At 40.6% G+C, this 16,294-nt stretch overlaps 1 protein-coding gene across 3 annotated transcripts in view; it reads left to right on the top strand.

Moving 5' to 3' along the window:
• The window catches only part of ACAP2 (ArfGAP with coiled-coil, ankyrin repeat and PH domains 2), a 379,535-nt gene that overhangs the window by 191,394 nt on the left and 171,847 nt on the right, over positions 1-16,294 (top strand). For all 3 annotated transcript variants that reach the window (XM_053710199.1, XM_053710201.1, XM_053710202.1), the window contains one exon: positions 4,102-4,176. In XM_053710199.1, the coding sequence (XP_053566174.1) occupies positions 4,102-4,176 (75 nt within the window). The remainder of the gene's footprint in view (positions 1-4,101; positions 4,177-16,294) is intronic.

Below are 16,294 nucleotides of genomic sequence, written 5' to 3' on the forward strand. Positions count from 1 at the left end.
GTTACCTCCTTCAACCTATTTCGTGCATTATTCCTGTCACTACAGCGGCGTGGTTCTGGTTCGAGGAACTGGAAAAGTCGCTCAGTAGGGAGACTCCATATGAGGAAGTCATGGACAGAATTCACGCACTTAAGTTGGCTAATTCCTTTATTTTAGACGCCGCTTTGCAGCTAGCGAGGTTAGTGGTGAAAAATTCAGGGTTTGCAATTGTGGCGCGCAGAGCGCTCTGGCTAAAGTCTTGGTCGGCGGATGTATCTTCCAAGACAAAATTGCTTAATATCCCTTTCAAGGGTAAGACCCTTTTTGGGCCAGAATTAAGAGATTATTTCAGACATCACTGGGGGAAAGGGCCATGCCCTCCCACAAGATAGACCTTTCAAGGCTAAGAATAAGTCCAATTTTCGTTCCTTTCGCAATTTCAGGAACGGACCGGCTTCCAACTCTGCAGCCTCTAGACAAGAGGGTAACGCTTCCCAGACTAAACCAGCTTGGAAACCAATGCAAGGCTGGAACAAGGGTAAACAGGCCAAGAAGCCTGCTGCTGCTACCAAGACAGCATGAAGGGGTAGCCCCCGATCCGGGACCGGATCTAGTAGGGGGCAGACTCTCTCTCTTTGCTCAGGCTTGGGCAAGAGATGTTCAGGATCCCTGGGCACTAGAAATAGTCTCTCAGGGTTATCTTCTGGAATTCAAGGAACTACCCCCAAGGGGAAGGTTCCACATGTCTCACTTATCTTCAAACCAAATAAAGAGACAGGCATTCTTACATTGTGTAGAAGACCTGTTAAAGATGGGAGTGATACACCCAGTTCCAACTGTGGAACAAAGTCAGGGGTTTTACTCAAATCTGTTTGTAGTTCCCAAAAAAGAGGGAACCTTCAGACCAATTCTGGATTTAAAAATTCTAAACAAATTTCTCAGAGTTCCATCGTTCAAAATGGAAACCATTCGAACAATTTTACCTACAATCCAGGAGGGTCAATTTATGACTACCGTGGATTTAAAGGATGCGTATCTACATATTCCTATTATTAGATTCCTATCCACAAAGATCATCATCAGTTCCTAAGGTTCGCCTTTCTGGACAAACATTATCAGTTCGTGGCTCTCCCATTCGGGCTAGCCACTGCTCCAAGAATTTTCACAAAGGTGCTCGGGTCCCTTCTAGCGGTTCTAAGACCAAGGGGTATTTCAGTGGCACCTTATCTGGACGACATTCTAATCCAAGCGTAGTCTCTTTCCAAAGCAAAGGCTCATACAGACATTGTTCTAGCCTTTCTCAGATCTCACGGGTGGAAGGTGAACGTAGAAAAGAGTTCCCTGTCTCCGTCGACAAGAGTTCCTTTTTTGGGAACAATAATAGATTCTTTAGAAATGAAGATCTTCCTGACAGAAGTCAGAAAGTCAAAGCTTCTAAACGCTTGTCAAGTTCTTCACTCTATTCTGCAGCCTTCCATAGCTCAGTGCATGGAAGTAGTAGGGTTGATGGTTGCAGCAATGGACATAGTTCCTTTTGCTCGAATTCATCTAAGACCATTACAACTGTGCATGCTCAAGCAGTGGAATGGGGACTATACAGACTTGTCTCCAAAGATTCAAGTAGACCAGGTGACCAGAGACTCACTCCGTTGGTGGTTGTCCCAGGAACACCTGTCTCAGGGAATGAGTTTCCGCAGACCAAAGTGGGTCATTGTGACGATCGACGCCAGTCTGTTAGGCAGGGGCGCGGTCTGGGATTCCCTGAAAGCTCAGGGTCTATGGTCTCGGGAAGAGTCTCTTCTACCGATAAACATCCTGGAACTGAGAGCGATATTCAATGCTCTCCGGGCTTGGCCTCAACTAGTGAAGGCCGGATTCATAAGATTCCAGTCAGACAACATGACGACTGTAGCTTACATCAACCATCAGGGGGGAACAAGGAGTTCCTTGGCGATGAGAGAGGTATCCAAAATCATCAAATGGGCAGAGGATCACTCCTGCCACCTATCTGCAATCCACATCCCAGGAGTAGACAACTGGGAGGCGGATTATCTGAGTCGTCAGACTTTCCATCCGGGGGAGTGCGTACTCCACCCGGAGGTGTTTGCCCAGTTGACTCAATTATGGGGCATTCCAGACATGGATCTGATGGCGTCTCGTCAGAACTTCAAGGTTCCTTGCTACGGGTTCTGATCCAGGGATCCCAAGGCGACTCTAGTGGATGCATTACTGGCGCCTTGGTCGTTCAACCTAGCTTATGCGTTTCCACCGTTCCCTCTCCTTCCCAGGCTTGTAGCCAGGATCAAACAGGAGAAGGCCTCTGTGATTCTGATAGCTCCTGCGTGCAGACCTGGTGAATATGTCATCGGCTCCACCATGGAAGCTACCTTTGAGATAGGATCTTCTAGTACAAGGTCCATTCGAACATCCAAATCTAGTTTCTCTGCAGCTGACTGCTTGGAAATTGAACGTTTGATTTTATCCAAGCGTGGGTTTTCAGATTCAGTGATAGATACTCTGGTCCAAGCCAGAAAACCTGTGACTAGAAAGATTTACCATAAAATATGGAAAAGATATATCTGTTGGTGTGAATCCAAGGGATTCTCCTGGAGTAAGATTAAAATTCCTAAGATTCTCTCCTTTCTCCAAGAAGGTTTGGATAAGGGATTGTCAGCGAGTTCTCTAAAAGGACAGATTTCTGCTTTATCTGTCTTTTTACACAAACGACTGGCAGCTGTTCCAGATGTACAAGCTTTTGTACAGGCTTTGGTCAGAATCAAGCCTGTTTACAGACCCTTGACTCCTCCCTGGAGTCTAAATTTAGTTCTTTCAGTTCTTCAAGGGGTTCCGTTTGAACCCTTACATTCCATAGATATCAAGGTACTATCTTGGAAAGTTCTGTTTTTGGTTGCTATTTCTTCTGCTAGAAGAGTTTCTGAATTATCTGCTTTGCAGGGTGATCCACCCTATCTGGTGTTCCATTCAGATAAGGTTGTTTTGCGTACCAAGCCTGGTTTTCTTCCAAAAGTTGTTTCCAACAAGAATATTAACCAGGAAATAGTTGTTCCTCCTTTGTGTCCGAACCCAGTTTCAAAGAAGGAACGTTTGTTACACAATTTAGATGTAGTCCGTGCTTTAAAGTTCTATTTAGAAGCAACAAAGGATTTCAGACAAACTTCTTCTTTGTTTGTCGTTTATTCTGGTAAGAGGAGAGGACAAAAAGCTACTGCTACCTCTCTTTCTTTCTGGCTGAAAAGCATCATCCGATTGGCTTATGAGACTGCCGGACGGCAGCCTCCTGAACGAATCACAGCTCACTCTACTAGGGCTGTGGCTTCCACATGGGCCTTCAAGAACGAGGCTTCTGTTGATCAGATATGTAAGGCAGCGACTTGGTCTTCTCTGCACACTTTTGCCAAATTCTACAAATTTGATACTTATGCTTCTTCGGAGGCTATTTTTGGGAGAAAGGTTTTGCAAGCCGTGGTGCCTTCTGTTTAGGTAACCTGATTTGCTCCCTCCCTTCATCCGTGTCCTAAAGCTTTGGTATTGGTTCCCACAAGTTATGGATGACGCCGTGGACCGGACACACCAATGTTGGAGAAAACAGAATTTATGCTTACCTGATAAATTACTTTCTCCAACGGTGTGTCCGGTCCACGGCCCGCCCTGGTTTTTTAATCAGGTTTGAAAAATTTCTTTCTCTATACACTACAGTCACCACGGCACCCTATAGTTTCTCCTTTTTTTCTCCTAACCGTCGGTCGAATGACTGGGGGGGTGGAGCCTGGGAGGGGCTATATGGACAGTTTTTGCTGTGCTCTTTGCCATTTCCTGTTGGGGAAGAGAATATTCCCACAAGTTATGGATGACGCCGTGGACCGGACACACCGTTGGAGAAAGTAATTTATCAGGTAAGCATAAATTCTGTTTTTTTAATAAAATTTAAAAACAGTGTTTATATGTCAGTCTTTATGTAATTGTTAGATGATTAGAGTTGTTTTAAAATATGTGACCGTATTGTACAAAAACAGCAATACGCAATGTCAAGTGTTATAAATAAATGGGAAAGTGAGATATTTGTAGCAGTAATGACACAATCCTTTTCTTTTTTTTTTACAGTTAAATTGTATAGTGGTGGATGCCACAAAAGAAAAGAGAGACATGGAGCTGAAGCATTCCACGATTCAGCAAAAGGTAACAGGATCAGAATGTATAAACAATTTATTTTACAGTTTGATTTTGTTTTCTATGTGATTAGTGCTTGCTAATTTAGTAGTTTATAAAATAACCTAGCCCACGGAGCTCTGACACAGATCATTAGTATGTGAAGCCAGTTGTCTCCTGCCTGGGTTGTATTTCCAATCAAGGTCGCAAAGATCATTCTGTGAATTTATTCATTTGGTGCAGATGCACTGTATACTCATTGGATACAGAGACTGTTAAATTACACCTAAATAACAGTATCCTTTCTGTCTACACTTTTTTTTGTTTCTTGCTTGCAAACAGCAGGTTTCAGTAGACAATACTGTATTTTTTTTTATTGAATTATTGAGGTTTTTATATTTATTTATTTTTGTTCTGTTATTTTTTTCCACTCTGATGATATGCAAGGCTTGGTTTAATTTCCAGCATTGAGATTTACAAGCTGTGATTTCCTCTTGTATTATCAGGATTGTGTTTTGTCACTAGAGTGAAAACTGTGCTTTAGGAGAGGATATAAATAACACAAATGCTGTTTCTGATTGACTCACTGTAATAGGAAGTCAAAGTGCGGTAGATCCAAATTTAGTTTTGTTGCATCATATGATCAGCCAGACTTGTGACCCTGCCCCTACATTTTTATGTCGGCAATTGATTGACAAAACTAGTTTTAAGAAATTAAGTTCTAGGTCATTTTAATATGAGCCTGCCTCTATAGTTTGTTTCCTTTTTTTAATGCACTGTTGTCTCTCTATCTAGTATCTTAGTAGAAAAAGCCTGCAATTCACTTGTGCTTTTCTGTCCCTCAGCATGTGCAACACTTGTACATGTGTGTATCTAGGTCATCTCTCTCTCCCCTTTGCCCTCTTTCTCTCTTCTTTTTTCACTCTCACTTACACACACACACACTCTCACTCACTCTCACTCTCTCACTCTCTCTCTTACTCTATTATCAAAAACTCACCAACCTGGAAAACCATGTATTATAGCATCTGAAACCCCCTTCCTTAGCAGACCTTTAGGGACCTTACAGTACTGACAAGATTTCTTTCCAAGGAGAATGGGAATGCCTAAAATCCTATCACAACATTCCCTTTTAAGCTGTCCCTGATCAGATTATGTTGTGGAACACTTATCTGCATATAGTTGTTACCTATACGCTATTTAAGTAGGGTTTTCACTACTCCAGCAGTAATTCTGTATATTACTGCTGGTATGCTGGCACACAAGCAGCATATAATGCACATTATCATGCCACTGCAGCAGCTCACTCTGATGTTGTCACTTAGTCTTTGATGTTCAAAATCTCTCTGCTCAGGTGAGATATTCTAAAATGATCCACCAGCACTTCAAGATCACTAGTAAAATACTCAAAAGGCAGATTTTGCTTTGCTTCTCCAAGGGGCATTCCCTGCATGTCTGTGTGTGAAAAAAGAGTGTGTGTGCGTGTGTGTTTTACAACTTATATTGCACTTTGCATGTCTTTTATTTAGGTTGAAATAATTTTTATTAATTTTCAAGTGATCAACATCATAAAGTGTACAACAACATTGATATGTAAAGTATAGCTTACAAAATATCTGTCTGAGTTGACTCCCATGCACTTTAGTCCTGACATATATCTGTTTGAGCACTAAAGCATGCTCGATAATTAAGTCCAGAAAATCCTGGGTCACTGGAGGCCAAATCTCAATAGGTTGTTGTCATCCGTGGTCAATTTACTCTTTGCTGTCTAGCATATATGACCACCAAAGTAGATATTTGTACTTGAGAACTCCAAATTAAAAACCAACAAAAAAGAAACCTTTAACCACTATATATGTCTTAGCCTATACATTTTGCCTATCTTTGACACAAAACTTATTGCTTGTAAAAAAAAGAAAAAAGGTAAGGTCAATAACATTATCTCGAAAAAGAAAAAGAGGGTATTCCCTCACAGGGAGTTATTATTAGAATCGAGCAGAGCCGGGGAAGGTCAGATCTCAGCCCCCCAACAATCCTCCCTATTCCCCTCCTATCTTAATTTCTAAGTAAGCTCAGCTTCTTCCTCTTCTCCTCTTTCCCTTCTGTCCCCCATAATCCAATAAAACCAAATTTTCTGAAAATTCTCTTTCGTCCCTTGAATCAAAGAGGCCTGCTTCGACATGGAGTATGTAACTTTAAACTTTTCCCTTATCTCAGTCCAAGCTGGAACCCCCACCTTCCAATATTTTGCTACACATATCCTTGTAGCCGTGCATAGTGTTCTTATAAAAGTGTTTATGGCAGAGTTAAATCTTGGAATGTGTTCGTTCAGTAAGGCTTGTGCCATCGAGAGATTTATATCTTCCGACAGCAAAGTACTCAGTAGAGACGAAAGCTCAGACCATATTAATCGCACTTTAGGACATTCCCACCACATATGAATGTATGTACCTACCTCTTGACACCCTCTATAACAGTGGTTGGTGGAACCTCGTGAATAGTGAGAAGTCTTAGTCGGGGTCAAGTACCACCTGAAAGTAGTTTTAATACAATTCTCTTTAAAGTCAGCACTAATCATACCTCTACCAACGTCTCGAGTGATGGCTATCCAGTCCTCTGTTGTTAAATCTGTACCAATATCTTTTACCCATCTGTCAATAATGGAGTGTTTGAGGTGTATCTTGCCTTTTGTATAGCTATATATAGATATGAGATTATTTTTTTATCCCTTTTCTTGTTAATTATAAAATGTTACAATATTGTTAACTTTCTTGTAAAAGGAAAATGTAGATATTTGTGTAGCGCGGATGAGATCTGCAGGTATAGAAACCATTGAAGTTTGTAGGGTACTAATTTATCTTGGGCTTGTGCGAACGTAATGAATTTACCATCTATCAGAAAGTCAGCCACCCTATAAAGCCCCTTATTCTCCCATTTTCCCAGTTGTGTATGTAGATCGTCCGGGAGTAGAGTTTTAACCGGTCTGGCTATTGAGTCTATTGGCAGTAGGTGAAGAGCACTGGTCAGCGCTGTCCAGGTCTTCACCGAGTCCCCAGAGGCTGACAAGGTAGTGTTGATATTTGTGTGTCCCTTAGTGGATCTCCATAGTATATCAGAAGACTTATCAGTTTTTTCTACTTCTCCCTCCAATGTAGTCCATATAATGTCGTTTGAGTTTTTGTTCAGTAGTAAATCCTGAGCTAATCTAGCTGCTTGATAGTACTCCATCAGGTTCGGCATACCTACCCCCCCCCCCCCCACCTGTCTGTGTTGTTGTAAAGTCCTGGAGGCAATTCTGGCTATCTTACTGCCTCTTAGAAATCCCGTTAAGTCTTGTTGTAATTTGAGTATATCTGGGGCCGGGACTTTGATAGGTAAAGCCCTAAAGAGGTATAATATCCATGGAAGAATAGTCATTTTAATTGCCGATAGGCATCCAAACCACGAGAATTGTTTACTTTTCCACTTGTGTAAGTCTGACCTAATTTTCTTAAATAAAGGAATATAATTAATCTTATACAAATCCTTATAGTCATTAGATATTTTGACTCCTAAATATTGTATCGCTTTTCTAGCCCAGGTAAATGTGAAATTTGTTTCTATTAATTTACAAGTATGGGGTGGGAGAGCTATGGGCAGTCCCTCGCACTTATCTAAATTGACTTTATATCCCGACACATCTGAGAAATCTTGCAGAGTTTTGTACAAATTTGGTAGTGAAATCAAGGGTTTCGTTAATGTCAAAAGAATATCATCCGCAAAAAGCGAGAGTTTATAATCTTTTTGTCCTATTCTGATTCCGTGTATCTCTGGGGAGAGTCTGATTGTTGCCGCTAGGGGTTCTATACACAATGCAAAAATCAGCGGGGAAAGGGGACAACCCTGTCTAGTACCTCCACGGATATCAATAGGGTTCGATTGATACCCCGCCGCTCTAATCACAGCTGTAGGGGAGGAATAAATATTTTTGATGGCTTTCACAAAGGGGCCCTTGAGTCCAAAACTAGCTAATACCTCAAACATGTATTCCCAGTCTACTCTGTCAAACGCCTTCTCTGCGTCCAGAGAAAGGAGCAGAGAAGGCGTTTTGGTCTTATCTAGATGATCTGCCAGGTCCACTGTCCTTCTAATGTTATCAGGTGCTTCTCTGTCCATAATAAATCCAACCTGATCCGGATGTACCAGAGAGGGGAGATGTATTTTCAGTCTGTTGGCCAAAATCTTAGTAAAGATCTTTATGTCCTGATTTATTAATGAAATAGGGCGGTAGCTATTGCATAGATTCGGGTTCTTACCAGGCTTGGGGATGACTATTATCTTAGCACGTAGTATATCCGTAGGGATGTTTTTACCTAACATTATGTCATTACAAAATTTATGCAGATGTGGTACCATCGCCATCTTAAATAGCCTATAATATTCCCCCGGGAACCCATCCGGGCCTGCTGCTTTACCTGGCTTCAGATTTTTAATCGCCTCTAAGATCTCTTTCGTTGTTATGTTTGCATTTAGTTCCTTTAAGGCCTCTTTGTCGATTAATGGGAGGTGGGCTGTTTCTAAAAATTGTTCTCTAAGTACTTTAGTATGTGCAGATGATTTAGTTTTCTTACCATCATATAATGATTGGTAGTATTTTGCGAAAGTATCTGTAATTTCCTGTGGATTTGACGTGTATGAACCGTCGTAAGTCTGGATAGAGGGAATCGAGAAAGATCTAATTTTCTCTTGTAATTTATGTGCTAGGTATCTGTCTGGCTTGTTTGAGTAAATATAGTAATGTGCCTTTAGTCTCTGTGATGCTCTAAGAGAGGCGGCTGACAAGATCTCAGACAGTTCCCGTCTCTTCTCCTGGAGAAGTTTGAATGTTTTTGTAGATGAGGTACGCTGATGTTGTGTGGTCAGGACATTTATCTCTGTTTGTAATTTATCTGTTTTTGATCGTGTCGTTTTATTGTAGGTGGCTTTTGCTTGTATAAGTAGGCCCCTAATAAATGGTTTATGTGCTGCCCAGGTACAAAGTGGATTGCTAGTTGTGTCCGTATTTATAGACCAATACTCAGTTAGGGCTTTTAATATTGAGTCCTGTGTAGTCTGATTTCTAAGTATGTTTGGGTCAAATGTCCATGAACGATTACTGCCTGGTCCGAGAATTCCTGTCAATTTAACACCGACAATAGAATGGTCGGACCACGCGCACGCGTGTATGGAGGAGGACTGTAAGTTAGGTATAAGTATTTGGCTGAGGAATACATAATCTAGCTTAGAGTATGTCTTGTGAGCAAAGGAGTAGAATGTATAGTCATTAGTCTTGCCATATAATGACTCCCAAGAGTCAATAACATTTTGAGCCGACAGGGCTCTTTTAATTGATCTAACCATAGCATTATGATGTCTCTGTTTGTGTGTTAGTACAGTCGACCCCACTGTCTCGGTAATTTGAATAGGCAGGTTAAAGTCCCCCCCCAATATAATTCTTGATTGGGACCATTGTGTGAGTAGTTGAGCTATGTGAGTCAGGAAGATGTCTTGTTTTTCATTTGGAGCGTAAATGTTACAAAGCGTAATCTCTGTCCCTTGAATTGACCCCCTAACTATTAGGTATCTACCTTCCGCGTCCTTCAGTACCTCTTCTGTGTTGAAATTTAGTGAGTGGTGTATTAGTATGGAGACCCCTCTTTTCTTGCTATCTGTTACCGAATGAAAGTGTTGGGGAAACTGTCTAGACCAGTATTTGGGGATAATAGAGCTGGTGAAGTGTGTCTCTTGGAGGGATATCAGATTTGCTTTTAGTCTATCATATTGGGTCATGGCTGTTCTGCGTTTAACATCCGTGTTGAGACCCCTTACATTGTGTGATATTAGGTGTATAGGGTTAGTCATTGTTATCTTACCCTGGTGTTGTAGTCATGCATGCTCTTTCCTCCAAGATTTTCCTGAAATCCTAGACGCTGTTCCGCCCCACCCCCCCGGCTCTGCCGACCTTGACCCTCCTTCTGGATAATAAGGCAATTACAAACATGATTAGACATGGCGACATAATAACAAAAAAAACTAAATCTAACTAGTGAGAAAATTGTAACTTTTAACTGGTAAATGCTATTTGCCATCTACCCAAATCTTAAACAAAACTTTGGTTAATGGAAAAAAAAGAACAAAGAAAAATTATCAGTAAGCAATGCGAGACATCGCCTCATATCAACTGTACCATAATATACTGTATAATGTGTTTCTGTAACTGTAAAGAAAAACAGGTTAAAGCAGTATTTTGATTTAAACATATCATCAATAATGAACCTCTAAACTTTGTGGAGACATTAACCTATGTCTACATATTTAAGTAACCAACTAATGTGAGTCACTATGATCCCTACTCTAAGGTTCTCATAATGTGTATAAGGAAATATGATGTCCAACACTTCTTAGAGAAAAGGGTGTTATATCTATGTCCAGCTGCCCATTGTTGAGAGTTCCCTCTTTGAGGATTTGAGAGATGGGCACTCGATATGGTTGTAATCATCAAACTTCCCCTTGGGTATAAACAAAACTGACCTTTGACAATAGTCTAAAATAGGGAAGGCTTTTCTCGTGTCAGCACCACCTAGAGTGCTGTGAAAATAGAGAGATGTAAGATGAAAATCAATATTTCTCAGGTCTTGGTACCCTTCTTTGATACTCTGGACCATTTCTGATTTTGAGTATGAGGAGTTTTGTGCTTCTTTTGTAGATCCTCTTCGGGGGATGTATTGGAGGGTATATCAGGTACTTCCAACCTGAGCCTCTTGCAGACATCTGGTATTTCTGATGGATCTTTGAGTGTGATAGATCTGCCTTCAAACTGGATATGTAGGCCAAATGGAAAAGTCCACCTATAATTTATCTGGTGTTTTCTCAGTAAAGAAGTCAATGGTCTCAGTGTACCTTTCCTCTGTAGTGTGCGCAAGCACAAATCTTGGTAAAATTGAATAACAGATCCCTGGAATTTAAAGGTTGGGTGTTTCCTTGCTGCATATAGTATTGCTTCTTTCTCAGGGAATCTAAACATCTTGATAATCACGTCCCTTGGCGGGGCGTCCTCTTTAGGTTTTGCTCGAAGTGATCTGTGGGCTCTCTCCATTTGGTACTTCTCATCACCCGCTTCTCCCGTGATAGCTTGGAATAGTTGGTGTAAGTAGTCCGGAAATTCTGAAGAAGATACTGATTCTGGGATCCCTTTGATCCTCAAGTTGTTCCTCCGATTCCTATTTTCAATATCTTCCAGTTTATCTTCTATTTCAGATATTACTTGTTGTTGGGTGTTAATTTGTTGATTCAATGCAGATATTTCTTCTGTGGTAGTATCTTCATTTTCCTCTAACGAGGCTACTCTGTTACCCAAATCTAGCATGTCAGACTTAATTTCCGCAAGATTATTGGTGATAGTAGTCTGGAAGCTGTCAAACTTGTCCCATAATTTTTCAAAATTTAGGTTGATATCTTGTTTTGAGACAAGTAATTTGAGATCTGCCTTAGTCACCGGCGTGGCATCCCCCTCTGCTTACCTAGAGTCTGAGTCTGATCCTGCATCTTCCTCTACAATAGATTGCTGTTGTCCTGCTATTTTATCTCCTTTAGATTTGAAAAAGAGGCTTGGGACCTGAGATTTACTTGTTGCTGGTGGTTTATTCTGTTTCCTGGCAGACATTTTACTGTAGATGAGAGTTATTTCCCTTAATAGCTGAGATCTCTTGTAAATTCAGTGATGTGGGACAGAGCTAGTTTCAGAAAACTAACAGAAGTAATCTTTCCGCTATGAGTTTGTAGGGAATTTAGAAGAGTCCCCTCTTTAATATGATGAGTGATTATACTGCAGAGGCACCATATATTCTTGACCCTTTTTCAGGTTTTAATTAGTAGCGTTGATTGTGAGTGGCTCTTTTCTTTATATATATAACGCTAATGTTCCCTCAGAACCGGATCTTTATATCATGCAGCCACATTATATATTGTGTATTACTCTTCACTACAGCATGGCGCTGAGCTAATATATTATAGACCTGGAGTCCCAGAATATGAAAATAAAGTTTTTCCCTCTGTTCATCTTGAATATGTGGTAGTCATTACTTGCGTATGTTGTATCACTGTGTTTGTTTGATAGTCAGTGCGGCCTTTCTGTTCACTGAGCTGCCTCTCTAGCGTAAATCATATTTGTGCAAAGTTAGAAAAGTGTCCGCAATCTTTAGTGAGAGCTTACTACCTCAGTTTATAGTACCTGAAGCCTGTTACTCTCCGATCCTCTCCTCGTCCCTCTTTTCAGCTCCTCATGTCAGAATAGGCTTTCAGGGCACGTTCCGGTCACTGGTAGCAGCGTGGTGTAGTGCCGCGTGGTTAATATGGCGGCCGTTACATATTAGTGCCGCGTCTGTTTGGTAGTTTCTCCTTTGTCCCCGCCGTTCAAACTTGTGTGCCGGGCTGTCCTGTGCCTCTGCTATAACCAAAGGTTCATTTGGCCAAGTCTGCAGCCTCCAATTAACAGTTTAATCAGCTTTTCATGGCGATGTCCCACAGAGCTAAAGGATCAGACCTCCATCTCTGCACGGCTCCAGGCTCCGCCTCTTCTTTCTCCATGTCTTTTATTTAAAGGGACAGTCTACTCAAAATTAAACTTTCATGATTTAGATAGGGCATGACCTTTTAAAAAAAACTTTCCAATCGACTTTTATCATTAAATTTGCTTTGTTCCCTTGGTGGTATTTTTCAAAAGCTAAACATAGGTAGACTAAAAATTGCTAAACCGTTGAAATCCGCATCTTAGCTGAGAGTATTTTGAAAGTTTTTCACAGTTAGACAGTACTAGTTAATGTGTGTCATATAGATAACATTGTGCTCACTCCCGAGGAGTTATTTAGGAGTCTGCACTTATTGGCTAAACTGCATGTCTGTCAAAAGCACTGAGATAAGCGGACAGTCTGCAGAGACTTAGATACAAGGTTATCACAGATATAATAAAACTGTTGGTTATGTAAAACTGGGGAATGGGTAATAAGGGATTATCTATCTTTTTAAACAATAAAAATTCTGGTGTAGACTGTCCCTTTAAATTAAAACTGAAAAACGGTCAGCTTCAGTTTCCCAGAGAGCGTAATTACTTTCTATGGGCCAGATAATCAAACATTCTCTATTTTGGAGAGAGAATATAGTGCTGAATTCATAACGGCAGAACTCACTGAATTTTTTAAGAAAAGGGGAGGAACCTAGAATTCCCAGAGAGATGCCTGCTTAGAAAGCAAAATTTCACATGGGAGAGAGAAGGTAACTGGAAAACCCCTGGGGCGGATATAAAGTCTCTGTTTGCATCAATTCCAAATTACATTTAATCTGTTTTACTTGGGGAATGGGTAATAAGGGATTATCTATCTTTTTAAACAATAAAAATTCTGGTGTAGACTGTCCCTTTAAATTAAAACTGAAAAACGGTCAGCTTCAGTTTCCCAGAGAGCGTAATTACTTTCTATGGGCCAGATAATCAAACATTCTCTATTTTGGAGAGAGAATATAGTGCTGAATTCATAACGGCAGAACTCACTGAATTTTTTAAGAAAAGGGGAGGAACCTAGAATTCCCAGAGAGATGCCTGCTTAGAAAGCAAAATTTCACATGGGAGAGAGAAGGTAACTGGAAAACCCCTGGGGCGGATATAAAGTCTCTGTTTGCATCAATTCCAAATTACATTTAATCTGTTTTACTTTTCTGTTCGTTAAAATAAGTCTATTGTGAATTCTGAGCAAACTTCATCTGGAGAGACAAATCAGTGAGACCAGCTTGTTTTAAATGCTTAGAAAATTTCACAAGACTGGTGAGAGAGCTTTAGACATTCCCTGGGAACTCCCCTGTTCAGCCCAGGGAACTGCTCTGTCCCTCCCACATTCTGAAAGTATCAGTTTTGCTTTGCAATGCAGCAAATTCAAGGTGCAATGTAATTTGTATATATAAACAGAAATATACAAAGTATGATAATAATTTGTTAAAGTGAATGTCAATTTAGATTAATCTGTGCCCGGTTTTTAATAATCCTATTAAAAACAAGGGCACTTTAATTCATCAAAATTAATATTTCATTTGTTTTCTTCAAATACTTACCTTTTAATCCTGACTGCCGCTGCAGCGCTTCCTCCACCCCTCGCAAGCCCAAAATGACGAATCCGACAATCACGGCATTGCCTCAGGCCATGATTCCCCGGGGGGGGGGGGGGGGGAAAGCCGTGATTGGAGGATGACCGATCCGTCATTTCTGACGTATGAAGTGGCTTCCAACGACCGGGGGAATCGCTGGAGAGGCTGGGAAGATTGAAAGGTAAGTATTTGAAGAAAACAAGTGAAATGTTAATTTTGATGAATTAAAGTGTCCTTGTTTTTAATAGGATTATTAAAAACCGGGCACTTTAAGGTAACACAAAATGTATTGCATTGGAATAGATGCTAAGATTGTTAAGTGGGTAGAATGCTGGCTTAAAGATAGACGACAGAGGGTTTCAATTAATGGAGTACATTCATATGAGGCATCAGTTACTAGTGGTGTTCCCCAAGGGTCAGTTCTTGGACCTGTTTTGTTTAACATGTTCATAAGTGATATTGGAAGTGGGCTTAAGGGGAAGGTTTGCTTGTTTGCTGATGATACAAAAATTTGTAACAGGGTAAATGTTCCAGGAGGGGTTGATCAAATGAACTGTGATATTAATAAACTAGAGGACTGGTCAAATAAATGGGATCTGAAATTTAATATTACCAAGAGCAAAATTATGCATATAGGATCCAAAAACCCAAAGGCCAATTATAGTCTCAATGGTACATTACTGACTGTAATTAAAGAAGAAAGGGATTTGGGAATTATTATTTCAGATGATTTAAAATTTAGTACACAATGCCGCAGTGCAGCCAGCAAGGCCAGTCAAATGCTTGGTTGCATTGGAAGAGGTTTTAGTAGCAGAAATAGCAAGGTTCTTATGGCACTTTACAGATCATTAGTTAGACCAAATATGGAATACTGAGTACAGTTCTGGAGACAATATCTTCAGAAAGATATAAATAAACTAGAAGCTGTCCAAAGGAGGGCTACTAAAATGGTACATGGTCTAAAATATAAAACGTACAAAGAAAGACTCTATGATCTAAATATGTATAGTTTAGAGGATAGAAGGGAAAGAGGTGACATGATAGAAACCTTCAAATATATGAAGGGACTTAATAAAATAGAAGCTGAAAGCATTTTTCACAAAAAAATAAATGCCAAAACAAGGGGTCACAATCTAAAGTTAGAGGGTAGTAGATTCAGGAGAAATTTGAGGAAGCATTTTTTTTACAGAAAGGGTGGTGGATTCATGGAATAAACTTCCATTTGAGGTGGTAAACACAAAGATCTTCAGGCTGCATAGGGATAGACAGATGTTCTCTGTTTGTTATCTTTAGTTGAGGAGTGTCATCCGCTTGGCTTATGATACAGTTGGACACAAGCCTCTTCAGAGCATTATGGCTCATTCTATGGGTGCAGTGATGTCCTATTGGGTCTCTAAGATGAGGCTTGTGGATCAGATTGATAGGGTGGCTACTTGGTCCTCCTTACATTCTTTTTCCTAAATTTCTATTGAATTTTTTGCTTCTATTGAAGCAGCCTTTGGGAGAACGGTTTTTGCAGGCTGTGGTGCCTTCAGATGGGAACCGCCTCTCTTTTGCCCTCCCGTTAGCATTCAGTGTCCTCTAGAGCTTGGGTATAATTTCCCACAAGTAAGGAATGCAGCTGTGGACTCCCTGTATTAAGAAGGAAAACATAAATTATGCTTACCAGATAATTTCCTTTCCTTCTGTACAGCTCCCGCCTGTGTTTTCCGATGGGCAGCCCAAAATTTTTAATGTGTTCTTCTGGTGCCGTTTTCACCCTGATATTTCTCCTACTGTTCCTTGTTTCCTCGGTAGAATGACTAGGGGATGAAGGAAGTGGGGGAGGTATTTAAACCTTTGGCTGGTGTCTCTTTTGCCTCCTCCTAGTGGCCAGGTTCAGTATTTTCCACAAGTAAGGAATGCAGCTGTGGACTCTCCTTGTACAGAAGGAAAGGAAATTATCTGGTAAGCATGATTTATGTTTGTTATGCATATAAGAAGCAGCACTCTATTATAT

This window comes from Bombina bombina, chromosome 4 (genome assembly GCF_027579735.1).
Source record: "Bombina bombina isolate aBomBom1 chromosome 4, aBomBom1.pri, whole genome shotgun sequence".
Taxonomy (NCBI): Eukaryota; Metazoa; Chordata; class Amphibia; order Anura; family Bombinatoridae; genus Bombina; species Bombina bombina.